The 14536-nt window shown below is 42.4% G+C and overlaps 2 protein-coding genes across 2 annotated transcripts in view; both read right to left on the bottom strand.

Moving 5' to 3' along the window:
• The window catches only part of SYNPR (synaptoporin), a 297196-nt gene that overhangs the window by 67631 nt on the left and 215029 nt on the right, over positions 1-14536 (bottom strand). The window lies entirely within an intron of this gene.
• Positions 4798-5427, bottom strand: LOC118904494 (TM2 domain-containing protein 2-like). The gene has a single exon (XM_036870696.1). The coding sequence runs from the start codon at positions 5425-5427 to the stop codon at positions 4798-4800; it is 630 nt and encodes a 209-aa protein (XP_036726591.1).

Raw genomic sequence — 14536 nt, 5'->3', positions numbered from 1 at the left:
TTGAGTCCTCCATAAAAGATATGCTGAATTCTTAATTCCCAGTACCTCAGACTGTGACCTTATTTGGAAATAGGGTCACTGCAGATGTAATTAATTAAAATGATGCCGTGCTGGAGTAGGATGGGCCCCTGATCCAATATGATTCGTACCCTCACAAGAAGATGGCCACGTGAAGGCAGAGACACAGGGAGAACGCCATGTGACGACTAAGCCAGGGAATGCCAAGGATTGCCAGCAAACCTCCAGGAGCCAGGAAGAGGCCAGGAATGGTTCCCCTGCAGGTTTCAGAGGGAGCCTGGCCCTGTTGACACTTTGGTCTCAGACTTCTAGACTTCAGAACTATGAGATAATAAATTTCTGTTGTTTTAAGCCATGCAGTTTGTGGTACTTTGTTACGGCAGCCCTGGGAAACTCATACATTTGCTTAAAACTCTCCTAGATTGTATTTTATTGATACCTGAGACTCAGACATCCAGGTCAGTGGTCCACTTTATACCTACCTCCTCCTCCAAACCATGTCTTTTGCTCTACGCTCCCTGAGCATCTCCTAAGTTTCCCATATGCTTTCCCACTTCTGGGAGTGTGCTGCTTTCCTGGCACAGCCAGAACCCGGGACGCCGGGTCTGCGCAAAGTCTACTCATCATTCAAAGTCAGCTCAAAGGGAAAACTCCCCCATCAATCCTGAGTGAGCAAGAGTAACACTGCCCCCCAAAGCGGACTGTTTGTACCAGCACTCTGCTTGCCATTTAGCCAGCTGACTGCATGTCTAGGTTCTCTCCATATATTATAACTCTTTAAAAGTTGAGACTGTTCACTTCCTTTTGTATCTCTGAGATGCTTGCTTCTCAAAGTACAGTCCTCAAACTAGGAGAATAAGTTCAGAGAAACTCAGTCCCCATCCCAGACCCAAATCAGGATCTGCATTGTAACAGGCTCCTGTGAGATTGCACAGATAGTAAAATTTGAGAAGCAGCCCCTAGAGGACCTTGACATACCAGCGACTATTTATTGAATGTATCCTTTGCGTCTGCTACTTAGCTGAGTGTTTTTACTGACATTATTCCAAATTAGACATCTCAACAAGACTATTGGCAATTCTTCAAGGTACGTATTTATTACCCCATTACACAGATGAGAAGATTGGAGGGAAGCTAGATTGGAAACTGCAGGGAATATTCCCACCTCTCTTCCCAGTTCAACACAACTCCCATGACTTGGCCTACCTAGTGGTTTTTCAGGCAACACTCGTAGCTGTGCAGGGGGTTGGAAGTTCAGGGGGAAATCTGAGCATCTGTTGCTGACATAGGCCTCTTTTTGCTAGCTTAACACTTAGCTGATGAACCCGTGTCTCTCCAGATACTCCATCAAAAAAGGGTTCCATGGAAACACTCATTTTGGGAAATGCTGCAAATTACACAGCCTTCTTGAATATTAATAGTGTAGAGCCACCTATTAAAGGCTTCATTCTATGACCTCGGTAAATATACCTACTTAGCTTGGTTTAACTCAGTTTTCCGTAAAGTTTATTCGACTCCAAATTAAGGTTGTGTAACAGCCATTCACATTCTGTGAAGGGCACTTTGGTTTAAAATGAGATGTTAATGACAAAGGGAGATTAAGAGAGAGGTTCAATTCATGGGTTGCTTTTTAATTGAGAGAGAAACAGACACACACACACAGAGAGAGAGAGACAGAGACAGAGAGAGAAAGAGAGATTTCTCTCCTGTAGTATTCTTCGAAGTGGAAGTTTTCTCAAAATGAGGTATTAGCATGTGGGAAGAGCTAGAACCAGCATGAGCTCCTGAACCACTAGGAAGAACGGTTCATTTCTCTACGCATTATTTCATATAACGTCCTCCCTAGAATCTTCTGTTCCATGCTGTAACTCAAGACAAAGACCTTTGATAAAATTAAGTAGGATGCTAATTCTGAAGCACAATGGGAAGATAAAGTGCCACATTAAATCATACTAACTTTTAAAAATGATCACCAAGGTCATAGGCTTGACACATGGGGGGCGTGGTATTGCAAAGTAGCAGGATAAAGCCATGCAAAAGACATTAATTACCCATCAGGGTGTTGCTGGGGAGAGGGAGCAGGAAGGCTTATGCATTTGGCTACCAGAGGAAATCTCTTTTCAAGGATTCTTTTCCTCTTGAGATGAAGGACTTCGTTAAGAGCCTTTTTGCTTGGGGTGGACTCCGGATAGTTCCAAGGGTAGATTTATCTGGATTCCTGGCACTGATGAAGAGCAGCTCCTGGTCCACAGAGCTTCTCAGGGTTCTGGCAAGTAATGCCCCCATTCTCTGGAGTTTTTATCAAGGACAGGCATCCCTTTAATGCAAGTCTAGGGCAGTGGTTGATCACTGCCTGTGCAATTACAACGGAAATGACAGGATGGGGTTTCCCAGGTATTTTCTTTTCAGAAATAAAGAGTGGATTTGAGGTTGGTTATTTGGAAGTAGAGATGTCTTCCTGAAGCTCCTCTCTGTGAGGACATGGACACAATCACCTGAAATGCCTTTTGGATGATGCACCTGCCATCTGTTATACAAAGAGACACGAAAGCAGGCAGATTGCAAGTGCTACATGGGTTTTCCACTGAAGTCCATAGATATTTTTTTTCACGTTTAAAAAAATATTCCTTTATTCAAATAGTTTTTCAGGTTGTATCACATTTGGCCAGGGTTTGTGAATACAGAGGATGGGCATCACCTAGAAGCTGCACTGGAATTGACAAATGCGGATCATCACAGAGGAATGTAAAGATTCTCAGGCTGTCACCTAGCAGTGGAAACAACTTTGATCCCCATCACCTCTTCTGTGAGAAGGGCTTCTTCCATAAAAGAGAAACTTTAATAACTTACAGACGTTTACCTCTTTACCCAAGCTCTTCCTCCTGGAAACATTAACAATTAATGATTTTGAGTCTGAAAGCTGCCACAGTTTATTTTTTATTTTTAAAAGAAAATAGCTTTTGATGGGGTTTATGAATATCCTTAAGGAGATTTTTTTTTTTTAACTTGTGAGATGAAGCAGGATTTGTGGTTTTAAAGTAGTATCTTATTTGGGGTAAGATTTCAATTTTAGTTTGTTTTCCAGATTTTTCTTAGAAGTAAGTTTTTTTTCTTTTTCTTTTTAAAAACGGGCATCCTTGAACCCTCTTAAGTTCTATGCAAAATTTTATGTTTCTATGCATTTTTCTGGGGAGAAGGTCCAGTTTCTTCATGACCCACAACAATTTAAAATATACTGCCTTAGAGTGTAGAGATTATAAGTAAGAATCTATCAATTATTACTGTTATAAAGAAGGTTAAGGTCAATGTGGTACAGAACTTTCAGGACAAAATAGAATAATCTGTTTTAACTTTTACATAATTGCCACCATTTAATACCATAAGAACAGTGGTCATATTAATCAGGGATAATGAAGCTGAAACTCTTAGGAAAACTGCTTCATAATGACAGAGCATATTCAGAGTTATTTTAACTGGGATTCTTGGTCTTTTTGTCAATTATTATGAGACTAAACTTTGAGCAGTTCTACCTTAATTGTTTCTAGAATTTATAAGTTGCCCAAATAGCAGGCTCTTAGTTTGATTTACCTTCCAAACCCCATTTTTACCTTATATTTAACAGTTCTTTTCAACTCAGATTGCAAGGGATAGGAACTAAGTTTTAAAAACCACTTATAATTCAGAACATTTTCTTTTATTCCCAGTGATTTGGGAACTCAAAACCTTGGCTGTCTCTTTCCCTATGACTGACTGCTGTAGCCCACGCTGAGAGATTCTGGTACCATGCTTATTTTGACAGAATGTGTTCAGTTTCTCTTTGCCCCCCGAATCACATCCTAACTCTACCCAGCACTAAGTAGTAATATCCTTTAAGGAAGAGTCTGCTTTTCTTTCCAAGGGCACGAGGTCCCTCATATTTTCTTACCTAATCATGAAGAACAGATTTATAGTTACTTGTATGAAATCTTTTTTTTTTTTTTTTTTTTTTTACCAGTCTACAGCATGGGCTCTCTAAACTGGTAAATACTACTTTTTTGATAGGACAAGTCTGCCAAGAGGATAGCTGAACTCAGACATGTTTACCTATCCAAAACATAATTGGAAAGAGGAAATTAGTGTACTGGATATATTCCCTCTCAGGCATAATAATGATGAAACAATAGGGTTTATTAACAGGCTCAGTTCAAATGCTTAGCTTTAAGCACAACAAATATAAATTTGAGTTTCACTCTACCTACTGAAAACACCCAAATGAGCATTCCAGGTTGGCAACATTTATTCTGCAATTTAAATTCAGAAAGTCAGAATTTCAGTGTGTATTAAAATCCATCGCCGTTTCTACTTCTGCTGAAGATTTTCATTGGTTCAGTTTCCCATCTCCACTGCATGAGGACTCAGGGTCACAAAAGACACAAGGCTAAAAATATTCACTTTACTTATCCTGTTGGGTCCACTTGCTCCAAAGGATTGATTATACAGCAGCGCACAGAAATAAAGAGTATGGAAACCCTTCTGCAGCTTATAAGTTAATCACTATCCTTTATATTTTTTGTACATGAGGAAAGGTACAAACTTGATACCCACAATACTGTTTGCTTGTCATTTCTAGTCTGCAAGGTAAAGTTTGGGTTGAAAATCCACAGTCCAAAGAAACCTCCCTCGCCAAAGCCATTCCCTCCAAAGAGGAAGGCAATGGTCAGGACTGATAACAAGGAAGAGTTCTGAGCCTGTAGAGATGAATTCAGGAGACTTGCCTCTCTGGGTCACGGCAGCAGCTTTTTAGTAAACAGTGCACTGATTGCTGCCGTCACTTGGCGTCAGCCCTCCAGGAATAAGCAAAATAACGTCAACAAACCACCAAATCCCAAGTCCTCCAAGTGTCAAGAGCTTCCCTACTGCTGTGCCAGCGTGTCTCAGACAGAAACGACCTACTCCAGAACATCCCAGGAAGAAGGAGTCGAGCAAAGTGCTTATGAAGTACTGTCCAGTACACTTTATACAAGGTTTATTCTCTCGTAGGAAGGTCCTAGGACTGGCACATTCAATTCCGTCCAGGGCGCGGCATTGGACGGAGGTGTGTTCCACATCACTGTAGGCCTGACCACCGAACTTGAGACAGCCATAACCAAGTTCCTGGGATGCCGCTGCATTTCCAACAGGGTCCACTGGGTCTTCACACTCTATAAATTCATCGGGTCGGTAAGAGCAAAGGATGACTGGAGAGTGGGGTCGCCCTAGTCCCAGCTCGCAGAGCCGGTGGGTGGCGCCAGTGGAGGTGGGCTCGGGCTCGGCGGTAGTGTTGTGCCAGTGGCTCCAAGAGACACAATGCAGCAGAAGGAGATTCCCCATCAGCAAAGCCGCCTGGTCGCAGAGAAGTAAGTAACTCACCGGGCAACCACCTGGCACCATCTTCCCGGGTCCACGGGCGGAGACCCGGCCTCAACAGCAAACCCCGGCCAGCACCGCTGACCCCAGCCCCGCCTGGTCAGGCCTCTCCAAGCAGCCCCCCATAGATATTTTTTTCACTGTGCCCTGTGAGCTCATTTCCCTATGTTATTTGCTGCTATTCTGCCTGGTGTTCCCTCTGTCCAGAATGCCTTGGCCCCCATTTCTGCCTATTGAGATCTTACCCATTCTTCAAGGCCCCATGCAAATTTCTCCTCTTCAGAGAAGGGTTTCCTGATTACCTCCAGAGAAACAAATGCTACCCTTCTGTGGTCTCTTTGGCCCTTTCATATAGCATTGATCACATTTTGATTTCTACTGTCATAGTGCCCACGGTTATCTCCGAGGTTCACCTTTGAAAATGGGATTGGATTCTATATCTCACTTACCCCCCCGTCACACTGAGCTCATAGCTGATGTTCAGTAAATGCCAGATGAATTGTACCTCAACACTGCAAGAGACTGCAGTTGCAGGTAGGCCAAGTTTATCATTCAGCATCCTGATTTCGATGACTAGATGATATTCCCCTTACTTCTCGGCTTGTGCTTCTTTCTTTGTTTCCCGATCTGCTTCTAGACCAGTGTTTCCCAAACGCCAGTCATTCTCATCACTCTCATGAGTCATATCACATCTGTGGATCTCTTATGCTTCCACTCACTTAATATCTTTCTTTAAATTGATTCCTCTTCTCCTGACACTAACTCATTTAAAAAGTAGACCATTTACCTCGAATTAAAAGTCTAGTATCACTTGCCTTTAATAGAAGATAAATATACATATGAATACAATGAGAATAAAACCTTATTGAATTCACTCATTTGACAAATATTTATTGAGCATTCACTCTGTACTGGGCACTGTGCTAGGAACTGGGATACGGCAATGAACAAGTCCCAGCTCTTTGGGTTTACACTCTATCAGGGAAAATGGAAGATGAACCGCCAAACAGTAAATACACCACAATAAAAGCTATAAAGCAAATGAAGCAGGGCAAAGAGATGGAGAGGAAGTAGGGTACTATTTAGATAAAGAGGTCAGGAAGGGCCTCTCTGAGGAGGTGATATTTGAGCAGAGACCGGGAAGAGCAAATCAGGCAACTATAAGGAAGCAGAGGCTTAAAGAGTGCAGGTAAGAGCAGACATCATGGTCCAGAGAAGGGAATTGCTCTTGATGGTATCTCAAGGCCTCTATGGAGGTGGATTTTATCTCAAGTTCTGGAGGAGGGGAGTGTGGCTGGAGTGTACTGAGGGAGGGGAGGAGCACCAGGAAATGAGGTCAGAGACAGAAGCAAGAACAACAGCATGTCAAGCCTCATGGACTAAGGCAATGACTGATTCATAAAGGGATGGAGATTCTAGAACATGCTACTGCGCTCTGGGAAATAACGCCTTTCGTTCAGTGAAGATCTGAGGGAAATCTCCTTCGGCCTCCTAATTGGAACATCGTTCTTGGTTCATGACCAAACCCTGCAGTCAGCAGTCTTGTCTCCAAGAGATGGGGGCATTTCAGGGGACCCAAAGGGTTCATTGCCTTCTCTCTGGTTCCCTACACTCTTCATCCCTTTTGGACAGTGCCTGGCACACAGCAGACACACCTTCATCCTTTGTGGAATGAAGGAAACGTGTATTGCTTCTGCCTTCCGGATTGCGTCTCTTTGCTTTGGATACTGCTACTCACCCCACCCTGCCAGAGTGAGCAGGGAAGAGAAATATCATCAGCAAAGGCCACTGCCCTTGACTTCTCCTTCTAAAGCAGAGGTTCTCAGTGAGGGCTGTCCACCAAAACCATGTGGAGAGTTTTGTCAAGATACTGATAATGCCTGGGTCTCAGCTGCAGAGGTTCGGGCTTAACTGGTCTGGTGTAAGACCTGGGCATCTGTGGTTTCAAAAGGTCCACGGGTGATTCTTATGTGCTTCAGGCTGAGAACCACTGCTTAAAGGGAAGTAAGCATTTTCACCTCCATTTTCACAGAAGGAGAAATCAAGAATTTCAATTTCCTAGGCTTGCATAAAAACTAGTATTTTGAAGTGATATAGATACATGGGTGGGCAGGGAATAGGAACACACTAGATGTGAGATTCCCTGTGCCAGGCATAGAATATTAAACAAGACAGTATGTAAAGTGCTTTGAAACAAACATGGATTTTGTCATAGTCAGTGACCGCAAAGATCTGTGAAAAGTGTTCAGATCAGAGGGAACGGCAAGTGCAAAGGCCCTGAGGCAGTATTGTATTGGAGGAATTGCAGACAGGGGGAGAATGGTAAGAAATGAAGTCAGAGATGTCAATTTGATTCATTCCCTCTTTATTACCTCAGCAAATGAGGTTTTTTTTCTTTATAAAAATTAACCTCCTGCATAAAGTCTCTTTATCATATGCTACTCTCCAGATACATTCTGCATAGCTGGAATGTCCTTCACCCTTTCTGGTTTACCATATCCTAGTCCAGATTCTCTATGTCCTTCAAAGTTCTATTCAGTTGCCACCACCTTCAGGAAGCCTTCCGTGATCATTCCAGATGGACGCAATCTCTCTCCTCTGTAAACCACCACAGCCTATTCCTTTACCCTTCTAATGGACAGTAGCTCTCTTTGTCTTATTTATCTCTCCAGCCTGTTATGTACCCCCTACCCCCTGCCCCACTCGAAAGACTAGGTCCAGGTCTGAGGTCTCTGGAAGTCCCTTTCTCTTTGCTTAGTGCTAGACCTGCATTATACACAAAACTAGGGCTCAAAAACGTTTATTGAAGAGTTAGCTATGTGCCTCCAATTCTCTTCAACAAGAACAGCAATCCAAACAACCTAAGCACATCTACACAGTAATTAAAGCAACAAACAAAACTGTATTGGCTCTCGGACTCTGAGTGCATTCTCGACTTTCCGACAATGGTTTCTGATCATTCACCTTTGAAAGAACATATTGCAGTTGAAACGAAACATATCAAGTCAGACAGTTTCAGAAAAGCCAAGTCATTTGTTCACTAAGAAGGATCACGGGAGCCAGGAATGAAGACCACAAGGAAATGAAATGCTATCAGTTTCATCTATTTGAACAGTCACTTGGGAGCAGTGCAGAAGAAAACAGAAGGTGGCGAGATGAAAAAAAGAGAACAGATAAAAAGCATTGTTGATATAGACAGTGGGTTGGCTTGCTGTGGTCAGCGGTGTGTGACTTTCTGTGGCCAACCTGATTTCTCCCATGCCTATGGATTCTCCCAGAAGGATTCCCTTTATGGTCAGGGACCCTAGTATTCAATGATTGACAAAAACAGTCTTGTTTAACCCAACCACTACTCTGAAGAATGGTCAGCATCGTCCCTTTATCACAAATGCTGAAATTGACCTGTGGCCCTTGGAGGCACCATGGCCTTGGGAGTGAGGGTTCCAGCCTTGGGGCTGAATAGCTTGGGCTCCATTTCCAGCTCTGCCCACTTGCTGTGTGATCCTGAGCAATATTCAATGGTAATAATAATAATTCCTTCTTCATAGAGTTGTTTTGAGGGTGGGCCGAGTCCACATATGTAAAACACTTAGGACAGGACCACAGATACAGGTGGCATTCAGTACATGTTAACTCAGTATTCAGAGAGGTTAGGTCGCTTGTCTGAGGCTGGCAGGTGGTAGGGCTATGATTTGAATTTAGGTGTGTCTAAAGGAAAATACTTAGTAGTGATGGGCTAATGCAAATGGAGTTAGCAATGCACTTGAAAGTAGAGAACTGCTCTAATTTTGCTCCCATGCTCACTTGAGCATCACTGAATGGCCAGGGCATTTCCTTAGTACCTTCCTTTTCTTGTTTGTCCATGTTAGAGCCCTTTGCTGAGCAAGCAGGCCTCCAGGCCTGGGACGGACACAGCTAGAGGCCTCCATAAACAAGGCTGTGTGTGCCAGGTGAAGCGGTGTGTCTGTTCCCTCCTCCAGATATTTCGAATCAAGAATTCAGGAATTTCAAGGTGTGGGTATTCCAGACATTATAGAATAATATAGGTGAGGTAAAACTTATCAAGCAAAGATGAAGATATGTCTCCTGATAAGTTTCCATTCATCCATATCCCCTGTTCCATCTCTCTCATATAGAGAAGGAGGATGGACTTAGTGGGAGAGGACATGGGTGATTCTTTGAGTTACCTGTGATCTGGGACTTTGATTTTGATGAAATATATATGCCACATGCTTCACAGAATCTCCGAAGATTCTGAAAGACCCTGGGACCACTGCTGCACTTGTGAAATCATATTGTTTGCAGCCCTCCCTCCTCAATCTGCATCATGAAGTCATTCCTTTCAGTATATGTGCATATTGTCACTCTTGCCACATTGCACCGTGCTCATTCATTTCCCTATTTGTCTTCTTTTCTACATTATGAGTGCTCAAGGGCACAGAATGTATCCAGCATACAGCAATGATTAGAATCTCTGGCTTTGGCGTTGGGTATTCCCAGCTACAGCCCTCTCCCTTCTGACCCTGTTCAGATAAATGAAAATGTCTACAACCTCTATGTTTGGGGGCAATTTTAACCTGGAATAGATTGGTGCCCCCGAAGTTGCAGCATATGATGTGAATGTGCACGTTTCTATGGAGAATTCAAAGCTTCATCAGATTCTCAAATTGGGTGAGGGGAGGAGGGAACAAGGTTCCAAAAGAAGTTAAGAATTTCTCCTGTAATTAAATAAATTAAGTTTATGAAGTAACTCTGGGCTCTTCACAGTACTTTTTTTCTATAATAAAGAAAAAGGGATGCTATATCCTTGATGTCTACATTAGGAGAGGCAGTTTTTACATCCCTTTAATGCTTTTCCAGTACAGATTCACTTAGTGTATGATTTTTTTCTGTTTCTTAAAATATCTTTTCCTCCATGATCATCCACTGAGATCAAACTCAGGTTTGATCTCACCCTACTAAGCACTTGAAAGCACATGAACTCATTTAACCATTAGGATGATTCTCCAAGTAAACCTTACTATCCCCATTATACGGAAAAGGAAAATGAGATTTAGAGGTAAGATCAGTTCCAAAGCGGTCAATCTGTGCTGATAACCCCTATGCTATATTGTTCTCATCTTTGCTAGAGTCTTCAGTTTATGGATACAAGCTTGTCTAGTTCACTGTTTGGTTCCTAAACCATCTGCGGCTAGAGATGTCAGAATTCTCCTTAAGCACTCAGTCAATACATATGTAGAAAGATTACTCTAAAGCCCACAGTTTATTTTTCCTTTGACTCAGGACGTTAACATCCTCCAACAAGTAGTTCTTGCTTTGATAAACAGACTTTGCAAGGCAGGTTAAATGACATCCCATATATAACACTATTCAAAGCCTTCATGAATTTATATTACATTTTTAGGCAAAGAGAAAAAAGAATAATACATCAAGGATTCTAGTGAAAACATTTCCTACAAGTAAAACAAGAGAAATGTTGCTTTCTAACACTTGGAAAGCCAAATGTGTACCAAATTGATATTTAAAGAGAAAGAAAAAATTGACAGAACATAAATAGAGCTAAGTGAGAGGCAGACTCTTCATGGCTTTTGGAACTCTGCTCTGAGTAGTTAAACTACAAAACTGAGTTATAGAGGGGAGTAAAGACCATGGTCTTTGGCATCAGGTAGAGATGGATTTGAATCTAGTTCAACTACAAAATGAAGGTGAAACTTCACTATCTTATAAGATTGTCAAGAGAAAACAATGTCAGCACTGTATAGGTGGTCACTAAGCATTAATATTCCTTCTTCCTTCTTTACAATTTCTCTTCTGATTTGGCCTAAAACCAGTGTAACTGCTTCCAGTGGGCGGTTCTTTAAACATGAATTTGCCTCTGATACAACTGATGTCCTAGGGATACAGGACCTTGCTGATGAGTCATGAGGAGCCCTGGACCATTCTTTAGAACCATTCTAAGAATCCAAGTGATATTTCCAAAGCATGTTCATCCAGAAAGAAGACCAATCCAGTGTTAGATGTCTAAGCTAAGGAAAGACCAGGAAAGAGACACTCTGACATGGGGTGTCCTTTTCTAACCCATCCAAGATGGGCAGCTTGAGTTAGTACCATTTTCTGGGTGTCTTTCTAAATAGCCAATGCTTACTAAACTTTTATATCCTTTGAACAGCAAATCTAACTTCAGAAATTTTTGTTGAAGAAATAATTATTTTTAAAAAACTATGCTGGCTATGTATAAAGGATGCTGATTGCAGCATTGTTTATTTTAGTCCAATTAATTGCTGGACTAGTTGATGATTGAAAACCAACTAATTGTTCACCTGTGGGAACTGGTTAAATAAGTTGTGGTCCATCTGTATAAGAGGGGGGCCTGTGGTCATGATGATGGGAAAAAAATGTAATTTAAATGTTCACAGTGCATTAAGCTTAAGCGTAAGTTAGAAAACATTATGTTCAGGTTGACCCTATTTTGTGTGTGAAAATAGATTAATATGACGATAGTATATATTATACACACAAAATTTGCAAGATGAAAACTCATGTCACATGTCTTCTCATCTGTGTGCTTTTCTGAATTATCCAAATTCTCTACAACAATTTTTTGTTGGCTTTGTAATAAAAACAGAAGTCATTTAAAAAATCTCTAAGACTGTGATCATTCACAATACACATTCTAGTGTCTCAATCTTCCCTTTTCGTTTTCCCAGGCCAAAAGCACATGGATATGCCTCAATTTCTGCTAACAGGCAACCTGGGAAAAAGAACTCAACTATATTTCCATTCTTCCACTTAAGGAAACATTGTGTTCATTATTCACACCCAGATGACTAAGAGAGAGAAAACAATGAGAGAGAAAGAGAATATGGTGATGCGAGGCTTCAAGATAATAATTAGAACCATCCCACTTAGCACTGGGACAGCACCTCACATCTTCAAAGCTGTATCAGATGTTATCTAAGCAAAGCGAGGAAGACAATGACAAGAGTGGAGGATTTAATCTAAGAAGCAGGAGGGGGCCTTTGGATACTGAGGAGATGAAATTAACAGAGGGGCAGTAACAAGAGGGGCCAAGTGAGAAATTCAGTGCAAAGTCTGAGATATCAGAAGCTCATAGAGGGCTGAAAGCAAAAATCATAAATCGAAAAGATAGAGAAGGGGGGAAAAAGGAATGATGAAACTAGTAGAAGGCTGCTGGAAAACTTAACACCACCGTATTGTTTCTAGAACCCCACATCATTAATCCATTTAATTATGCCTTGTAAATATTTGAATGCGGAACGATTCCTGCGACACTGCGACTCAGATAATTCCAAAAGCTTTAAACATTGGGCCTGCCAATAAGAATTACCGACGACATTTCTCTCTGTTACAGGGAAAACATTAAACACACATTCCAGACCCATGTTCTTGGGGGAAGCTTTAGAGCACGGCCGGCTCCTGCCCCATGACCCAATTTAAATGCACGGAGAAAACAAGCACATCAGAGGCTATCAAAAGAGTAAGTCATCCTAAAAGCAGAAGGTTATTCATCAGGAGCTCAAGGAAATGCTGAAATAGAAAAATGCTCATTTGGGACTCTGCAGTTCTTGGTTGGTCCAATTCTTATTTTTTTAAAAATAAATTTCTTTATTGTATTTATTTATTTTTGGCTGCGTTGGGTCTTCGTTGCTGCGTGCGGGCTTTCTCTAGCGTGGCGAGCGGGGACTACTCTTCGTTGCGGTGTGCAGGCTTCTCATTGCGGTGGCTTCTCTTGTTGCGGAGCATGGGCTCTAGGCTCACGGGCTTCGGTAGATGTGGCACGTGGGCTCAGTAGTTGTGGCTCGTGGGCTCTAGAGTGCAGGCTCAGTAGTTGTGGCGCATGGGCTTAGTTGCTCCGCGGCATGTGGGATCTTCCCAGACTAGGGATTGAACCCGTGTCCCCTGCATTGGCAGGCGGAGTCTTAACCACTGCGCCACCAGGGAAGTCCCCCAATTCTTATTAACACGGGTTTACATTCTCACTCAATTACTGGTCCCCAGTGGCTTTATCCTACAATAAATATCAATTATTCCAATTTAATAAGATCTGTGATCTGTTCCCTCGAAGTTCCATCCAGGGTAGGAAGACGAGAGGTAGATTTTGCAATGGGCCTTGATGAGGGGAGGAAAATCCAGAAGAGGGAGTGGCAGAAGCCAAGGCCATGCGTGTGCTGAAAAGCCGAAAGCCAAAGGCAGGCATTATACTACGGTCCAGCAGTTACCATAAGCAGAGATTTCTTTAGAGTTTTGCTCCATTTTCCATGATTTTCCATGACCTACTCTGTCTCCTTCAGCAGGTTTAAGAACAGGCAGTGAGGGCTTCCCTGGTGGCGCAGTGGTTGAGAATCTGCCTGCCAATGCAGGGCACACGGGTTCGAGCCCTGGTCTGGGAAGATCCCACATGCCACGGAGCAACTGGGCCCGTGAGCCACAATTACTGAGCCTGCGCGTCTGGAGCCTGTGCTCCGCAACAAGAGAGGCCACAATAGTGAGAGGCCCGCGCACCGCGATGAAGAGTGGCCCCCGCTTGCCACAACTAGAGAAAGCCCTCACACAGAAACGAAGACCCAACACAGCCATAAATAAAATAAATAAATAAATAAATAACAAAAAAACCAAAAAAAAAAAAAAAAAAAAAAGAACAGGCAGTGATACACTACACATACCCAAAACAGGCATCTCAACATCTGCTCTTCCTTTCCCCCCCCCCCCAAAACATTCAAGCCTGCAGTTAAAATACAGCTGCCAATTACCAAGTATGAGCTTCCTGGCCCAACGGTAATTCACATATGTCAGAAGTCAGATGACAAAAAGTCCAATGCAGTAAATATACCTGTGTACTGTGATTATACCTGTATGCGTTATTGCCTTTTTTTTTGGTTTTGTTTTTAGTGCTTTACTGATCAAAAAGAATCAGATTCCTAGCTCTCTGCTTGGGATATTGTTCACTGCATTTCAATATTTGACTTGAAACAGTGAGGGTGGTGAGAGTGGAGGCATGGCCAGCTTGTGTCATCGTAGTGGACACCAAGCACGTTCTGAGCATTTTCAGCCGTTTGTGAATTAAATATAAAGGGCTTAATGCCCTACAGGGCATTGATTGAAAGGGGGCATT

The sequence above is a fragment of the Balaenoptera musculus genome, chromosome 11 (genome assembly GCF_009873245.2).
Source record: "Balaenoptera musculus isolate JJ_BM4_2016_0621 chromosome 11, mBalMus1.pri.v3, whole genome shotgun sequence".
Lineage (NCBI taxonomy): Eukaryota > Metazoa > Chordata > Mammalia > Artiodactyla > Balaenopteridae > Balaenoptera > Balaenoptera musculus.
Note: the sequence above shows the minus strand (reverse complement) of the source record. Positions and strands in the feature narration are given on the sequence as shown.